The 19,560-nt window shown below is 36.3% G+C and overlaps 1 protein-coding gene across 1 annotated transcript; it reads left to right on the top strand.

Moving 5' to 3' along the window:
• The first annotated feature begins 6,981 nt into the window (after nucleotides 1-6,981).
• Nucleotides 6,982-16,763, top strand: LOC111461999 (toll/interleukin-1 receptor-like protein). The gene is made up of 2 exons (XM_023105650.1): nucleotides 6,982-7,457; nucleotides 16,637-16,763. Exons 1-2 carry the CDS (start codon nucleotides 6,982-6,984, stop codon nucleotides 16,761-16,763), a joined length of 603 nt encoding a protein of 200 aa, XP_022961418.1.
• The last annotated feature ends 2,797 nt before the right edge of the window (nucleotides 16,764-19,560 follow it).

The following is a 19,560-nucleotide window of genomic DNA, read 5'->3' as shown; positions in this document are numbered from 1 at the left end:
ATTTTTTTTTATTATTATTTCAAAAATTAACCATTATAAATTGGGTGCATCACAAACATCTAATATTTTTAATATATTTAATAATAAGATTTAATCCAATAATTTAAGATTATATTTTATTTAAAATTTTAAAAATTTATTAAAACTTTTCTAATTTAAGAATGTATTGAAGGTAGTTTGTTTAAATAAAATACGAAAGAATAAAATATATGAGAAGAAGATATTTAAAAATTAATTAAAAATCAGATAAAAATCAAAATTTTACATTATTTTTTGTTCAAATATTTATAATATTTTTTGTTATACTATTTAATTTCAAACTTAATTATTTTATTTTTATTATTTTAATTTATTGAGATAAATAAACTAATTTTTTTTTAGAAAAATAAACAAAAAAATGATCCTGAGACAATTTCCAGTCGTGTCGAGGAAGATACTGAAAGTGGTAGGTGGGCGAGCAAATTTTCAATGTTCGACTCGGCAAGCTCCCTTACCAAAGATCTCGTTGGTTATTTATTTTGTTTCATTTTACAAAAATAATCTCTTATTTTTCGTCTCAAAATGACCCTTAAAATAAGGTTGCAAGTTTTAACACTCAAATGAATTGAACAATAATATTAATTTGCATGAATCTATTTGTGATGTCCCAGGTTGGTTGGAAGGAGAACAAACACCATTTATAAGGGTGTGGAAACCTTCCCCTAGCAGACACGTTTTAAAGCCTTGAAGAGAAACCCGAAAAGAAAAGCCCAAAGAGAACAATATCTGCTAGGGGTGGATCTGGGCCATTACAAATGGTATCAGAGCCAGACACTGGGTAATGTGTCAGTCTTCTCGCACTTCTCCGAAGGGGGTAGACATGAGGCGGTGTGCCAGTAAAGACGTTGGGCCCTAAAGGGGGTGGATTGGGGGCCGTCTGACATCGATGGGAGGAAGGAAAGAGTGCTAGCGAGGACGTGCCCTAGTAGACGCATTTTAAAGCCTTGAATTGTGATGTCCACCATTGGTTGGGTGGGGAGGAGAACAAACCACCATTTATAAGGGTGTGGAAACCGAAACCTTCCCCTAGTAGACGCATTTTAAAGCCTTGAGGGGAAGCTCAATGAGGACAACCGCTGCTAGCGGTAGATCTAGGCCGTTACACTATTTTTATCCTAAATTAAAAAAAAAAAAAGTGTAATAAATTTTTATTATTTTTTTTTATTTTTAAAAATAAAATAGTATGAATTTATTTGTTTTGCTTTACCAAAATTAAAGGTAAATTTTAATATGAAAACCTTGTTTATGAAAATAGAATTTAAAATAGAAGTTTTTTCCTTAAAAAAATAAAAAGAAAAAGAAAAAGAAAAAAAAATACAAGAGACGAAGCCAAAAAAACACGGGTGCATGGGAATAAGAATGGTCCTCAATACAGAGAAAAACTACCTCCTTAAGAAGAAGAAAACATTCCTCCAATCATTCTCGTGAACTTTCCCAACCTGATCCCTTGTTGGATGATGAAAGAACCACATCAGCTAATTTAGGGAATGATCATGCGTTTATAAACAAAGAATACTCTCTCCATTGGTATGAGATCTCTTGGGGAAGCCTATAGCAAAGTCATGAGAGCTTATGATCAAAGTGGACAATATCATACCATTGTGGAGAGTCGTGTTCGTCTAACATGGTACCAGAGTCATGCCCTAAACTTAGTCGTGCCAATAGATTGGTAAATCCTCAAATATCGAATAAATGACTCCAAAAGAAAACGAGTCAAGCCTCCACGAAGTCTCGTCAAAAGACTCTAGTTCTCCTTAGATAATAACATGTAGTGTAATAAATGTGAATATCTTTCTGTGCTCTAACGGTTCTGGATAGTCTCCTCACAACCTGCTCAAGTGTCACTTACTCCACCTTTAGTTCCTACGACACCATTATTATCATTTATCGATATTGATTTTTCGAGTTCTATTTGATGTTTCTTTATTTCGAGTTAATATATTTTGTGCTAAAAGATCATCACTAGTCTAATAGAATCACGTATAATCATTATAAAATCCAATTATCAAAAAGACTGATTAACCCACTTGTAAGTTTCATCAAAAGACTCTAGTTCTCATTCGTCAGATAGCAACATATAGTGTAATGAATGTGAATATCTTTCTGGTGTTCTAACGGTTCTGGATAGTCTCCTCACAATCTGCTCAAGTGTCACTTGCTCCATCTTTAGTTTCTCAACAGCCGTTTTAACAATTTCTTGAGTTTTTGCTACAAGATCACTCGGTGAATTTTTATGCAACTCAACATCAACTCCAACTTGTTTCGTAGTCTCTGTGTCTTTCTTCTCATTGTTCTTATATCAGACGTTTTAATCAAATATCACGTCATAATCTCTCAGAATTTTTCTATTTTATCATCTCGAAACCTAAACCCAAACATGTTAGAACCATAGTCTATGAAGAAGAACTCACAACCTTAACATCAAACTTGTCTATCTTCTCTAAACCAATATGAACAAATGTAGTGCAACCAAAAGTTCTCAAGTAAAAGCATTTGAGTTCAGGGTTTTGTATTCAAAACATGAGCTCATAATGTCTTTAGCAGTTCAGAATGAATTCTCATACTCCTTGCCCGTTCATTCAATGTTCTTTTCATTCTTCCAACAACACCATTTTATCTTGTCTTACTGGGAACGACCCTCATTAATCTGATTCCCTTACCTACATGAAATGCTTTTAATTCTGACATCTCATATTCTCCTACATTGTCAAATTTTGGGCATTTCATTTTCTAACGGATCAAATTTTTAATTTAGCTTTTCCTTTAAAAGGTGGCAAACTCATCTCACTTGTGTTCCATGAAATAGACTGGTACTTTTTAATTGGAATCATCAATGAAGGTGAAGTAGAACTTAGATCCACAAAGTAAATAGAACCGGAGATGATTCACAAACATTTATATGAACCATTTTCAACCATACTTTTTTTTTTTTGTTCTCTTGCAACCTTTATGAAATTAACTCATTTCTATGAGTTCATCACACAATTCTCACAAAGACCCATATCAATAGGTTTCAGACCCTCCAAAGCTCCTCTTGCAAACATTTCATTCATTTAACGCTCATATATCCAAGTCTATTGTAGCATAGACTTAAACTAGAAGCACTCAGTAGTAGCAACCATGTTGATACACCCTATAGTGGTGTATAAGATTCCATATTTTGTGTCATGTGCTACAATCTTAGTACCCTTCACAATCTTCCACAAACTCTACTGCATATCTCGTGCTCTCCAACTGAAAAATAGAGATCAGATTCTTCTTTAGTTTTTAAAAATACTCAATAAGTAGTCTCATTGTTGGGGTCGACAAATGCAAATACAAGCGAACATGGTGGGACCTTATCTGTTCGTAAAAAAACATTTCATAGTCTTAGATTCTACCTTCTAGTTGGGGCAAGATTGTGTATTATTTTTCTACACAAGACCCACACATGTGCACATGGACCCATCAAGCGGGCTCGTATATGTTCCACTGGGCCTAGCTCGTCGGGCTAACACATGCTCATGCTAACAAATGCCATGAAGAGAAAGGACCCACATGATATCATGGTGAACATAAATATCGTATAAGTACGCATCCGTACTAATCATAATGAGGAAGTATCTTGATGTTGGGATTTATGTCAAAAACCTCGTAATTAGTTATTGGCTTTTAATAGTAATTAGATTATTTTATTTGTAACTTAATATTATCCATGATATAAAAAATTCCAATTTTACTAATGCAAGCTTAAACAACATGGGGCTAAAATTCAAAAAGATTATGTTTGAGTAATAACTTAAAGGGTCTATAGTACATGAATAAGGTTGGGTGCCTTATCCGACAACACTAATAAGTTAATATTCATAGCAGTGGTACTCAATCCTTGTTACAAATTAGATTATATATCATTTTGCTTTCGAATATTTAAGGAGATGGCATGGTTAAAGTGACAGTGGATGACATAAAAAATTATTTAATTCGTTTGTATGATTACTCCAAGTTTTATGATAATACTTGAGATAATCACCAATCTAAACCAAGACTCACTTATAATATTGAGTATGGACACAACTGATGAAGTGAATTTGAGTGCTTCAATATTAGTATTATCAAGATATAATCAAAGAAGAGAAGAGCAAAATTCATTAGAATTAAAGAATGACGTGGATCGATGTTTATCTGGCCCCAGTGAAAAACTATGATAATTTTGATGTTTTGACGTGGTGGAAAACAAATGAGTTTAAACATAGAGTTTTATAAAAAAATTGTCCAAGATGTTTTAGCCATTCCAGCGTCCCATGTAGCTTATGAATTAGAAGAATTCTTTATTCTTTTATTTGACACCTAAAACAGAGGAAACTTTGTACACAAAATTGGATCGATAGAAAATCAGTATCATTAACAACTTAAGATTTAGAGATTTATCGTAAAATTGAGACAAGTAACTACAAATTTGTTTATTGTTTATTTGTTGCAATGTATATCTCACCATTTATAATTTTCTAATTTTGCAGATGATTTAGAGCCCTCCATCTCCACCAAAAATAATTATTTTTCAATATAAGAAAAATATTTTTAATAATAGTTCTTTTTGTTAGGCATACTTTATTTAAATTATTTATTTATATTGTTTTTTCATAATGGATACGTTCAAGTTTATTCTCCAATTGTCTCTCAAAAAATTGGACATTTTTTTTTTCAATTAAAAAAACAGAAAATTCTGTTTTTAAAAAATAATTTCTCTCAAAAGAGGGAGGAGGTTTGGGTTTGAGGCTAGGGACGAAAGGGTAATTTGAAATCTGAATTAGTGTTGGTATTACTCCAAGACATATTGAGTTGTGGTATTACTATATTATTGTATGACTTTTCTCGTTTGTAAGACTATAAGAATTTTTCTATATTTTGTAAGGCTGCAAGTCTTTTTTCCACCCTTTGTAAGACGTCCACGAAAGCAACTTGCATTAAGAATAGAAGATTGAATATTTTTAAATTTATAAGTACGTTGTTGAATGATTATATATTGTGAAGGTAGATAATTTAATTATATACGGTAACTTTAGAATTGATTCATTGCCTATCCTTTACATAGTTATAGGTGATATTATGAATGAAATAGAGAGTTGGGTACTTTTAAACTAAAAAGCTTATAGGTGGTAATTGTTGTAGCATTTTAGATGATACTAATTAAATTTTTGGGATGAGTTGGGTTACCAATCCAACTACACCATGTACACCCATAATATACTGTATGCATTGAAGAGAAAATAAGACATAAACAAGATAGGAACAACGAGTAGACACGAGTGCCAAAGACAGGCTTGTTGAAGGGCCGAGTAGGGCTCCGTACCTTAAACTCAAAATTTGGGGTTCCGAAGGAAATTTGGGTACGCGGTTCTAGAGTCAAATCCGTCCATATAAACTATGAATGATTGCCAAATTTTGTATTAATCGGACACCGAATGAATGCTTCACAACACCAAATGATCGTTTGCCAAATGACATCTACCTGATGAGTATTGAAAATGTCTCAAAATGTATTATAGGGGGGGGGGCATGATGTCAGCTCTCCACCACCCAAGCTATCTTGTGGCACATGTGTGTGTCACAGTGAGGTCGAGCGTTACGAGACAAGTGTCTCAAATGACTTTTCTTTGAAATGGGTCTTTCAAGGACAGTATCGAGCGACACGAGTGCACCGGTATTGCGTCCTAGCTCGAGTGTTGGAGGTTAGATTTTACAACTGTTATGCGGTACGTATCCATAAATGATATGACATGGGCACGGGAAGGCCAATGCCTCAATTATAATTTGATGAATGGATGTTCGGGATGTCTCGATAATATAAACGACACGTGGGCCTGTTCTTGATGGCATGATCGAGTGAGTTGCGATGGCCGACTAAGTATTCAGGTTGGAGCTCAGGTGGTGGGTTGATGTATGGGACTCAGGTCGCCTAAATATAATTGTGGAGTTGGTTGCATTCTGCTAGTGGGTCACGTATTTCTAGCTTGCAAAAATTGGGCCGAGGGTGTCATAATCACACTCTTGCAGTAGCGAGACTTCGATTGTGTGGCAGTTATTCTAACACAACGAATAAGTTAGCCGTATGAATATCAAACTTTGCAAACAATATCGGCGTGCGCTTGAGCCCCTCGGGTTATATTTAAGAGAAATGTTTTAGAAAATCTGAGTGAGGAAATACGTTTAAAATTTTTTTTGAGAAAGCAATGTTATAAGTTAAAAACGAGTGGGCAACAACGATGACGTTGATAAGATATAACCGAGGTAGGAAAAATTGACAACTAGTCACATCCCCTTATAGTATATTTTTAGGCATTGTTAGCTCTGGCGGGGTGCAGATATAATTTTGGTGATCGGTCGTCCACCGCCGTATTGACATTAACAATAATAGTAAAAGCCTATCTTTGACACTCGTGTTTACTCGTGGTGTGTTCTCATGCATCGTCCTCCTTCGCTATTAAATTTTTATTTAAAAAATTTTATGTTTGGGATGAGTTAGATTAATTATTTAGTAAAAGGTTTTTTGGGTCGAAAAATTTACAACTCTTAATAATCAGGTTGGGTCTAAAAAAAAATATCTTAATCAGACCTAACTCAATTAGGAATTTCTCTAATTTTGCTATTAACTTTCGAGTATATTTACAAATTTCGTCCTTTTTTACAAGGCTGAAAATAATTGAAATGGTCAAAGTGTAAGAACTCATTATATTAATGTATTATCTTATTGACTTCACCAACTCAGTTGTCTGCAAAAACGACTTAGGGATGACAAATATTAATACTATTTTCTGAATAGGCAAAAAATAAATTAGTTACAAAGATTTGACCGAATAATCTGCATTCACATGCTATTATTTTTTGTATTATTAAGTTAGGCGTAATTATTCTTGTTCTCGTTCTCGTTCTCGTTCTCGTTCTTGTTTGTTTAATTGTCCCGAGATGAAGTACGATGTGTTCATAAGTTTTAGAGGCAAAGATGTTCGCAAGAACTTCGTGGGATTTTTGCACCAAGAATTGGAGCGTTTGGGGCTAAAAGCTCTCGTAGACGAGAAAGAGTTCAAAATCGGAGAAGATCTATTCGATTTGTTCAAAATAATAGAAGAATCGAAGTTCGTGATTGTGATTCTTTCGAATAATTATGCTTCTTCCAAATGGTGTTTGAGAGAGCTTACCAAAATCATGGAGTCTATGGAAATGGCTCAAGCTCGTGCTCTTCCTGTGTTCTACCAGGTACAGCCTTCTGAAATTAGAAACCTTTCCAACCCTTTTCTTAAGAAGAAGTTTGTTAAGTTTAAAAGCTTTATGAAAGGAGTTGATGATCAAAAAATGCGAAGGAAATTGGAAGAGATTAAACGTTGGAAGAAGGCCATGAAGAAGATTACCACTCGCACCGGTGTTGTCATCACCAAATCCAGGTAACTTTTAAGTTATTTTCCAATCTCTTTCGATTGGTTTTAAACACTTAAATGAGTAGGAATATACACGAGCTTGTTTGGATTTGAAAATTTTATTGCACCAACCTGAAATTTCAGGTTTATCGGATTGGTGACCCGAGCTAACACTTTAGGGTTTAGGGTTGGAGAGTGGAATGAAACATTATTTATAAGTGTGTGGAAACTTCTTCCTAACCGACCTATTTTAAAAACCTTGAGGGTAAGTCTAAAAGGAAAAGCCAAAAGAAGACAATATGGGCTAGCGGTGGGCTTGAGCTATTACAAATGGTATTATTGTAAGACATCGGGTAGTGTGTTAACGAGGACGTTGGGCTCCGAAGGGGGTGGACACTAGGCGGTGTGCCAGTGAGGACGATGGATCCTAGAGGGGGGAGGATTGTGAGATTCCACATCGATTGGAGAGAAGAACAAGTGCCAGCAAGGAGATTCCACATCCTAGAGGGGGTGGGATTGTGAGATCCCACATCGATTGGAGAGTGGAATGAAACATTATTTATAAGTGTGTAGAAACTTCTTCCTAACAGACTTGTTTTAAAAACCTCGAGAGGAAGCCTAGAAGGAAAAGCCAAAAGAAGACAATATGGGCTAGCGATGGGCTTGAGTTGTTACAAATGGTATAGAGCAAGACATCAGTGGTGTGTTAGCGAGGACGTTGGGCTCCAAAAGCGGTGGACACCAGGCGGTGTGCCAGCGAGGACGTTGGACCTTAGAGGGGGGGGGAGGATTGTGAGATTCCATGTGAATGTTTGCTGAATCCACCACACCTAAATGGGGGTGAGAGTTCTCTTATTTATAATCATTTAACAAATAATATGGAAATAGCAATAAAAGGAAAGAATAATAAATGAATACAATATATTTGTCTTTAATAAAAGGGCAAATATGGTAACCCGTAATGTAAGGCAAATATAGATATTTGCCTTATAATGAACGGTCAACTATCCTTAGCACCCCCCGCAAGCTGAGCGTCGGATTTGAACGAACGTGAAGCTTGGATCTAAAAAATTCAAAGAGAGGTCGAGAAATACTCTTTGTGAAGATGTCAGCAATTTGGAGATGAGAGAGTACATATTGTGTGCGAAGTTTGCCAGCGATAACAAGTTTGGCCCGCTTGTGAGAAACGGGATTAGAGCTCAAAAAAATAGCACTTTTGTTGTCACATAAGAGTAAGGGCTGCTGTAAAATAGGGATCTTGAGGTCATGCAAAAGATGCGTAACCCAAAGAAGTTCAGCAGCAGTTGTGGCAAGAGCACGATACTCAGATTCACAGCTGGAGCGTGAGACAGTAGGTTGCTTTTTGGCACTCCAAGAAACGAGATTGTTACCAAGATAAATAGAATAGCCGGATATAGAACGACGAGTATCGGGACAACCAGCCCAGTCAGCATCCGAATAAGCGACTAGCGTACAAGGAACAGTGGATGGACGAAAGGTAAGACCAAAGTGGAGTGTTCCTTTGACATAGCGAAGAATATGTTTGACAGCAAGAAAGTGATCTGCAATAGGGGCATGCAAGAATTGACTGACAGAATTGACAGCATAGGCAATATCTGGATGCGTAATAGTCAAGTACTGAAGGGCGCCAACAAGAGATCTGTAGAGAGTAGGATCAGAGAAAGGAGGACCATCAGCAGTCAGGTGTTGAGAAACAACCATGGGAGTGTGAACTGGTTTGCTATCGAGCAATTGAGTACGAGTAAGAATATCTCGAGCATATTTTAACTGACTAATAAAGAGACCATCAGAAGTGGGTGAATCTTCAAGACCAAGAAAGTAACTGAGAGAACCCAAATCTTTGGTAGCAAACTCAAAATGAAGCTTGCGAGTAAAGCTGTCAATAAGAGATGAGTTATTGCCGGTAACAATAATGTCATCAACATAAAGAAGCAAATAGAAAGGTTAGATTGCTGATGAAAAACAAAAAGGGACGTGTCAGCGCGACTGCAAGAAAACCCAAGTGTGAGAAGAAATGAGCTAAAACGCTGAAACCAAGCACGAGGAGCTTGCTTTAAGCCATAGAGGGCTTTCTTTAATAGACAAACATGAGTGAGAAATCGAGGATCAATATACCCAGGAGGTTGTTCCATATGAACACGTTCAATAAGAGTTCCATTGAGAAAAGCATTCTTGACATCAAGTTGTCGAAGAGGCCATTTATTTGTGACTGCAATAGAAAGCACAACACGGACAGTAGTAGCTTTGACAACCGGACTGAAAGTGTCAGTGTAGTCAAGACCAGGAACCTGAGTATAACCTTTGGCAACAAGTCGAGCCTTGAAATTCTCGACGGATCCATCAGGCAAATATTTAATACGAAACACCCATTTAGAGCCCACGATGTTGGAGTTGGCAGGGCGAGGAACCAAAGTCCAAGTATCATTTTGTTGTAACACTCGAATTTCTTCATCCATGGCAGCCACCCAAGCAGGATTCTTAGCCGCAGATTTAAATCCTTTTGGCTCAGTGGATGCAAGAAGAGCAGAAAGAAGTCCAGATGAGCCCAAAATACCAAGATTTGCTGGATGACGAGTCTTGAATATACCTGCTTTGGCTCGTGTGATCATAGGATGAGTGCCCAAAGAAGAGAAACCAACAGGAGGTTCAATAGAGGTCGAATTAGAAGTCGAGGGTGGCAAAGTGGAACCTGCAAGAGAAGTATCAACCTGCACAGACTCATTTACAAGGTCAGAACAAATATCACACGGGGATGAACTAGATCGAGGAATGTGCGGTGATGAAGTGGTAGGGGGGGATGAATCAATATGATGAAGATGTGGTTCCAAGAAATTTGAAATAGGAATAGAGGAAAGAGGTTGGGCCTGGGAGCTAGGGATAGTAGGAAAGTGAGTTTCATCAAATTGAGCATGGTAGGTGATATATAGCTTAGTGGTGGCGGGATCAAGACAACGGAACCCTTTATGAGCAGGACTATAACCCAAAAAAATACAAGGAATGCTGCGGGGAGAAAGCTTGTTAGGCATATAATCACGCAAATAAGGATAAACACGACAACCAAAGGGATGAAAATTATCATAATGTGGAGTGTAGCCATAATGGAGTTCAAAGGGTGACTTACCTCCAAGAAGTGGAGTAGGCAACCGGTTGATAATATAAGCTGCAGTGCTGAAGGCGTCAACAAAAAAACGAGGAGAAAGATGAGAGTGAAAGAGAAGGGCCAAGCCAGTCTCAGTCACATGACGATGTTTTCTCTCAGCACGACCATTTTGAGTAGGTGTATATGGACAAGAGAGTTGATGGTGGATACCAGAATTACGTAAATGAGTTTTAAAACAAGTACTAGTAAATTCGGTACCACCATCGCTTTGAAATACCTTGATACGAGAATAATATTGATTTTCCACAAATTTTTGAAATTGAAGAAAAATATCAGAAAAATCATATTTAAATTTTAAAGTGTAAAACCAAGTGAATCGAGAATAATCATCAATAAAAATAACATAATAAATAAAACCCGAATTTGATTTGACGGGAGAAGGACCCCAAAGATCACAATGAATAAGATCTAACACATGAGACGACCTACGTTCATTGCAGAAATAAGGCAATCGATGACTTTTCGTAAGCTGACAATTATTACATAATGATGGAGAAGGCAATAAAGACGTAAGAGAAAGATGACCTTTTCTATTTAAAAAAGAAATAACAGAATGATTCACATGACCTAGACGAGCATGCCATAAATCATATGAAGCACGTAAAGATTTGTTTCTAAGGGCTGAAATAAAAGCAGAGTTGCCGCGCTCCAGCACATATAAGCCCTCCATCTCTTTTACCGGTTGCCACCACCCTTCCTGTTTGACGATTCTGGATAGTAATAAGATTATTAGTAAATGTAACAGAGAGAGGAAAGTCAGACGTTAATTTACTAATGGAAAGAAGATTTTTAGTGAGGTGAGGGACAACCAAGAAATCTAATAAGTGAATATTTGGAATAGGAGAAAGAGTACCGGTGTGGGTAATGGGTAGGGATGCACCGTTTCCTACGATCACAGAGTCGTTACCCGTGTAATTTTTAGACTGATTCAGAATAGATGGGTCGGCAGTCATATGGGCCGAAGCTCCAGTGTCCAGAAACCAATCAGCAGCATCGGGTCCAGCAATAGAACATGACGTGTTAAAGGCTTCAGCAAGGTGAGCATGAGAAGAATCAGGTCGAACATACCGTTGGTTGCATCGGTCAGCATAATGGCCCTCTTTGCGGCATATTTGGCAGTGAGGTGGTCGACGACCCTGACTTGAGTGGGTTCGTCCTCGACTAGAAGAGTTGTTTTTGTGAGAATAAGAACGACCTCGCTGGTTGGTAAAGGAAGCAGGGTGGCTTCCATGGGTGCGACCACGATTAGTGGCTTTGAATGCTGTAGGAGTGGAGTCAGAGGACTCAAGGGAGCGCTGGAACAACTCAAAACTTTCAGCTTTAGAGACTAAATCTGCAAAACAGGGGATAGGGGTGAGAGCCATCTGAGCAGTAGAAAAAGCAGAAAATTCGGTGCCGAGTCCACGAAGGAACCAGTGCACTTTATCAATCCTCGATGGGTCTGCCAATGGCATGAAGTTGGTCACAAATTTTTTTGAAGGCACGGGCATACTCAGCAACAGGTTTGGTGCCACGTTTCATCAACTGCAAGTCATCCTTGAGTCTCAGTTCACGAGCTTTCGACTGATGGCTGAACGTAGTTTCCAACGCAAGCCAAACATCACGTGCAGTAGAGAGACCAACGACAACAGTCATGGCTTCCTCAGTGAGAGAGGAGAGCAGGAGACAGAGAAGTCATTGATCGACTACTCTCCATGCCAAATATTTTGGGTTGAGTGTTGAGGAGGTTTCTGGTTCAAAGCGAGGTGGTGGAATCATAGTTCTATCGACATAGCCCAGCATGTCTTGACTCTCAAGGAGAGGGAGAAGTTGGCTTTTCCAAAGAAGATAATTGGAGGAAGAAAGTTTGATGGTGATCATATGGATTAGAGTATTGAAAGGAAGAAGATGATAAGAAGATTCGGAAGCCATAGGGAAAAAAGGATCAGGGTTGTTAAACCAAAGGGGCTCTGATACCACGTGAATGTTTGCTGAATCCACCACACCTAAATGGGGGTGAGAGTTCTCTTATTTATAATCATTTACAGAATACAGAAATATGGTAAATTACAAATAATATGGAAATAACAATAAAAGGAAAGAATAATAAATGAATACAATATATTTGCTTCTAATAAAAGGGCAAATATGGTAACCCGTAATGTAAGGCAAATATAGATATTTGCCTTATAATGAACGGTCAACTATCCTTAACGTTCCACATCGATTGAAGAGAAGAAAGAGTGCCAGCAAGGACGCTGGACCCAGAATGAACACCGACGGTGTGCCAGTGAGTGCGCTGGCCCCAAAGGGAGGTGAATTGTGAGATCCCATATCGATTAAAGAGAGGAACGAGTGCCGGCGAGGATGTTGGGACCCAAATGAACACTGGGCAGTGTGCCAGTTAGGACACTAGACCTCGAATGGGAGTGGATTGTGAGATCCCACGTCAATTGGAGGGTGGAACGAAACATTATTTATAAAGAGTAGAAACCTCCCCTAGCTTACAACTCTTTAAAAACATTTAGTGAAAGCCCAAAGAAGACACTTTATAGTAGTCGTCCAAAAAAAAAAATTCAACCCAACTCAAATTGGAAAAAAGAAAAATCTACCCTAACCCAATCTTTATTGTTTAGATTGAGTAGTTCCAATTGAATCAGGTTCTCTAGTCATATGAATATCCATAGTTTATAGCCATCAATGTCCTACATTGGCTAGAAAAGTAAAAAAAAATTGATATATAATTTTTTTTTTCTTTGAAACTAGAAGAAAGTCGTGACTATGTTTACATATGGATTCCTACATCCTTACATTCCATTTAGGAATAGACGTATATACTTGTTTTTTACATGCCTGTCGTCACTTGGGATCCTATTCATCTCTTTTAGCTTCTATTGAATCGAAAAATAGATTTGATTGTCCATCTCTTTTATATAATAGTAAAGCATTCTCTAGATAATTCAAATTGAAGCAATTGGATTTGAACCTATATGACATGACTGAATAATATAAGTTAATGTTTAAAGTAAACAATTTCATACTATTGAGGAGATATGTCGATGATCGTTGTCCCTAACAAACAAAAATTGAATACATGTTTTGAGGTATTGAGAATTTTCTTTGTACCTTTAGCGTTAAAAAACGGGCATGAAATCGCACCTTAAACTTGGATAAATATTGTAATTTTCATATTAAAATTTAAAAAGTATGGTAAATTTAAGTGCAAGATTATTACTGAGAAGAATTACGGTTGTTCTTAGGTTAGGTTTGAGACATTTTTTTTAAACTCAACCCAATTATTTCAGTTGTCAATTTTTTCAATCCAAACTACTTTTATTCTATAATTAATCAAACTCGAGTTGGATTAGCTAGGGTTGTTTGGGGATGATATTTGAGCATTTATTTATTTATTTATTTAATAAAAAGTAAAATTTAGTTCGTAAAATATCTACTTATTTATTTTCAAACATTTAATTAAGATCGTAAAATATCTATTTATTTATTTTCAAACATTTAATTAAGATATACCACTCATTTTGACTATATATTTACAAAAATTATATTGTAAATAGTTAGAAAATTATTTATTATTTTTAAGAGTCGTTAAAAAATAAATAATTATGAAATTAAATTAAAATAAAATAAATATATGTATATATAATTGTATGATAAGAAAAATCATATTTTTTTAAAAAGTTAAAAATAAATTCGGGTGGGCTCCATTCAAACTAATCTATTTTATGGGAACCCAAAAACCAATCTAACCCCTAAATTTTCATTTATTTGAACTTAACCGAACCCAAATAAGTTTATAATCCAACCCATACTTAATTGAAATGTAACTGAATGAATTGTATGACATGAAATACGGTAAATTGCATGATACATAACCCTGCTAGGAATATGTATGATATGTAACGAAACGAGAATGAGAATGACATGTAAGCATGAAAACGTGACACGGGGTTATGTTCATTAAATGATGACTGTAGGACTAGTGGGACCTCATGCATATTGTGTGACCATGCACTTGGGGGGATACCCCTATCCCATCACGAGGGTACGGGCGCGTACATCCAAATGGCAGGACAACGATCGTTATGCCCTGCATAGCGCTGCCGTGACGATTTTAGTTTTAACGGGTCCCGGTGGGCCCCAGAGCATGTCCACCGGCTAGGGACAGTGGCCCAGCGGTGTGCGAACTAGCTGGTGAGCCCATACTTGCATGTATGGGCTGCGTGTAGAGTATATGGTACACGTCCACGATTACCTGTTAGGATTACACCGTAGGGAAAACGAAATGAAACGAAACGAAAGATAGGTCCCATCATTTCATTGCATGTGATTGTTGCATTTAACCCTAATAGTGGGGTCACTTATTGAGTATTTCTTTAAGTACTCAAGCCATGTGCTACTACATTTTTCAGGTTAAGGTAAGACATTCCTGTACGGCTGACGACGACACCGCAACTCGAGATCATGGCACATGCATAGGATAGTGGTATTTATTTTCTTAGGTTATGGTATGTATACAGTAGCGACCTTAAATTAAGTAGAAAATTTCGGGTCGTTACAGCGGAGTTCACAAATTCACATCCTCCTTTCAACATGAATTAAACCTATGCATATATATATATACATATATATATTGATAATATCCATAAATGACTTGTTTTTGGTAAGAGATGTACTATAGTACTATACTATACTAGACTATATGTATATTCGGGTGCATGGTACACATCAGTACTCCAATGCATTTCTCCGAGTCAGAATCAATATCTTTTCGAACCCTCTCTTTCTTTGACAGAGTGTATGTTCCCGCGCGAATCTCAACAATCACTTGTTCTGATTCTACATATTGATCGTTTTGAACTCAAAGTCAATCAACTTTTGGGTGGAATAGTGACGTTATGTATAATATCCTCCCTCACTCTCCTTAGATCCAAGTTGATATGAACCAAGAGACATCAATCATACAATATGCTTCAATGAAGATGTGAAGAAAAGGTTGTCAAAATTATCAAAATATGTTTCAATTCATACTACATTGAAGGAGAATAAAGTTTGATTGTTGTAAATTTTGAGTGGGTTATAATTTAGAATAATTTAGAGTCATTGTATTTTAAGACTTTTTATTTAATTTCGATTACATTTACATAATGGCTAATTATGGCCATAAAGTGTGAATGTTACAACTTTTGGAATGCCTTTAATAGTTTCATTTTGAGCCTATATAAATAGAAAGTCATCTATGTTGTATTTGTAAGGCAGACTTGGAAAATACAGTAAAAGAAGCATTTGTGCTTTCTTTAGCCAATGGCTAAGTTTAATTGCAACTCTATGTAGTTTAGGTTGCATGTAGAATCATTCAAGCTCGACATGATCAATTTTGCTTGTGGAGTGATTCGAATCTAAATCAAGTGTTCTTGTCTTGAGATATTTGATCAACAAGAATCATTGAAGCTAGACATGATCGATCTTGCTTCTCGAGTGATTCGAATCTCAAACAAAGTGTTCTTGGCTTGAGATATTCGATCAACAAGGTAATCCGAATCTTATTCCCCTTGTATTGATTCCTTATCTTATCACAAGTCTATATAACAATAACACAAAAACGCAGGATGCCCATGACGTGTACGTGTGGAACCAAATCCTCATTGAATACATACATATATATATACATATATATATACATATATATATACATACATACATATATATATACATATATATATACATATATATATACATATATATATACATATATATATATATACATACATACATATATATATATATATATATCGCGGAAGCTTAAAGCATAATTGCAACACTCAGATAATTCTCAATATGCTTTATACAATACATTCATACTCATAATAATTAGACTACCTAAATTCATTCATGGAAAGCTACCACCTACGGTAAATTCCCTAGCATGCATTTATACCAAGCGATTCCTATAAGTATTGCTTCCTAAAACCATGTGGTGACTTACATGATTGACGCATGCTCTTTCGTTTAACGTTCCTGTGTAAATAAGGTGTGATCATGGTTGGTATTTATTTGAAAAATGGGCATTTGGAAGTGAATTACCAATTATTCGTGATGTAATTCGAGAAGAACTTGTTAAAAAATTTGGTGGCATACCCTTGGCTGTAAAAGTGTAAGGAGGAATGGTATAATTATGCAAGAATTACGAGGGCTGCTCTCTCTCCTATAAGAAAGAACTTAGGAGAAAGAACTTATCTAGGCGGGGTAGCACAAGAGTTTATTCTAACTAATCCAAGAGACACAATGTAATGATGGAGGATATTGGAGGCACATTGTAATGACCAAAATTTTCTATTTAATTTATATCATAAACATTAAAGGTGGAAATACTTCATTTAAACTTTCATAAAATATAATCATGGACTTAACCTGGTTTGAAAACACTTTTGAAAACGACATAAGAAAAGATTAAATAAAATAAACAAATGTTTAAATTAAAAACATCTTATTCTAGCCTAGGTCTAAGAAAATAATACAATAACTCTATGCATGTGTCATGGTCTCGAGTTGTGATACTGTCGTCAACCGTATAGGAATGTCTTGCCTTAACCTAAAATAGAGGTAGCGCATGGTTTAAGTATTTTAAGAAATACTCAGTGAGTGACCCACTATCGGGGGATAAATGCAAGAACATGCAAATGCAATGACGGGACCTATCCTATTAGTCTCTTTTCCTACGACACTATCCTAATGGGCAGCTTGGATGTGTACCATATACTCTACACACAGCCCATACGTGCGAGTATGGGCTCACCAAACAGTTCCCACACCGTTGGGCCCCTTTTCTTCTCGGGCGAGCTAGCTCCCTATGCCGGACACCCATTAGAAGTTTGAAAATTTTGAAATTTGGCTTCCAAAGAAGCCATTTCAAATTTTGAAATTTGGTTTCATAATTTATGAATGTCCTCGATTTGACCTAAGTTGAGGAGGCAAAACTTTTTTTGTGTACCATACGTCGATTTTGAACCCTAGAAATCCTTATTTTTGGTTAGTTTCTTTTCTTATTAACCTTGTATTTGAACAATTATATTAATTTTGTTACTATATTTACTATGGCTTTAAATTTATCTTGGTAACATTTATCTTTATTGTTCACCTTATTAAATTAACAAAGCCCACAAATTATTTATTTACTTGGAAGTTTTAGATGGTCATGAATTCACATCTTAGAAATGGGGAAAAATGAATAATTCAAACCTTATTTACTTGGACAAACCAAAAATGATCACGAGACAATTCCCAGTCGTATAGAGGAAGATATTGAAAGTGGTAGGTGGGCGAGCAAATTTTCGATGTTCGACTCGGCAAGCTCCCTTACAAAGATCTCGTTGGTTATTTATTTTGTTTCATCTTCCAAAAACAACCTCTTACAAAGTTCCCTTACAAAGTTCAAGTGATCTATAGTATAAGGATAAGGCTGAGTACCTTATTCTGGGGACACTATGGATGCGGCCCACTTTTGTATATGATATAAACAATGTGACCACTAAATTGTACATGTGGAGACATGTAAGTGGGGGCGTCCTATGTAATGATTATTGCATAAGATCGGACCATGAAGAAAACCACCATACTTTATAATGTCGTTTACTGTTGAGACTAATTTTCTTTTCATTCGATGACCTAGGTAACTCGATCTTAATCCTGAGCTAACCATGAACTCCTGTTTATTTGGAATTATCCTTAGATATGCATGGGTGAGAGTGGCTCGAGTTTGCCGACTTAATAGGCCTCCCATTTCAGGGGTAAGACTGGGTGAATAGCTGGGGACGTGGGGTACAAGATGGAATTCGCTCCTACCCACTTTTAGGGATAGAAGAGAGGTAGTTCCCTTAAGTACTGACTCTAGGTCTTGAACAAGAGGCCCCACCCACTCATTGGCGTGAGAGGGATTCGGTTTACTGGTTGGACCACAAACCAATTGTTCATAAGAGGATCAGTGGGACTTAAGGAATAAGAAACAACTTCAGGGGTAAAACGGCTAATTGACCCAGCTTTAGCTACGAACAACCTGTGAAGGATCGACTTACTAATCATGGTTATATCAAATGAACAGAAATATATCTATAGTGAGGAGAGTGCAACTACTAGGCTATAGTGGAGTGTCCTAGTAGTTAACGAGTGTTGTTGATTAACAAGGTTAATGAGTTTAACCGGTTAATCTTGGATTGTTGGAGCCCATAATCTATAGGTCCATGAGGTCCCTCTGCTAGCTCATATCGGACTAAACAATAAAACAGTGTGACGAGTGAGTTCGAAGTGTTCGAATTCAAATTAGGAAATATGCACTACATATATACGATATATTTAACCGTATTTTTGTTTTATTTACGAATTAAACAAAAAGAGAGAATTTGAGATATTTAAATAAGTTTTAAATATTTTAATAATTGATTGGAATTGACTTTTGAGTTAATATTAAATATTAATTAAATAGTTTAATTAATCATTTAATGTTACTCTAATTTGAAATTAATTATTCAAATTAATTGTTGAATTAAAATGAAGAAAGTCAAAATGTTGACTTCATTTAATGGAAAAATACATGTTAGTGGAATTTTGAGGTGTCAAAATTTGGTTTAACCAAACTTGCATGCTTGTCAAATAAACCCCACAAGTTTGAGTGGAATTTTGAGTGTCAAAATTTGGTGATCTCAAATTTGCTTGAACATCAAACATGACTCTATAAATAGAGTGATCATGGTGCATGAAAGGTCTTCTTGGTAGAAAACCTTGAGACAAACACTCTCTTTATATATACAAAATCTCTTCCAAGTTTAGTCACTCACCGGATTCCACAATCCCGTTCTAAGGCCGGAGGATAGTGGAGAAGACACTAGTGGTGGTTCGAAACTGGTTCGTGAGAAAAAGAAATTTGAACTACAAAAGGTTAGTATTCAAACTCATTAAGTT

The sequence above is a fragment of the Cucurbita moschata genome, unplaced genomic scaffold (assembly GCF_002738365.1).
Source record: "Cucurbita moschata cultivar Rifu unplaced genomic scaffold, Cmos_1.0 Cmo_Scf00026, whole genome shotgun sequence".
Taxonomy (NCBI): Eukaryota; Viridiplantae; Streptophyta; class Magnoliopsida; order Cucurbitales; family Cucurbitaceae; genus Cucurbita; species Cucurbita moschata.
Note: the sequence above shows the minus strand (reverse complement) of the source record. Positions and strands in the feature narration are given on the sequence as shown.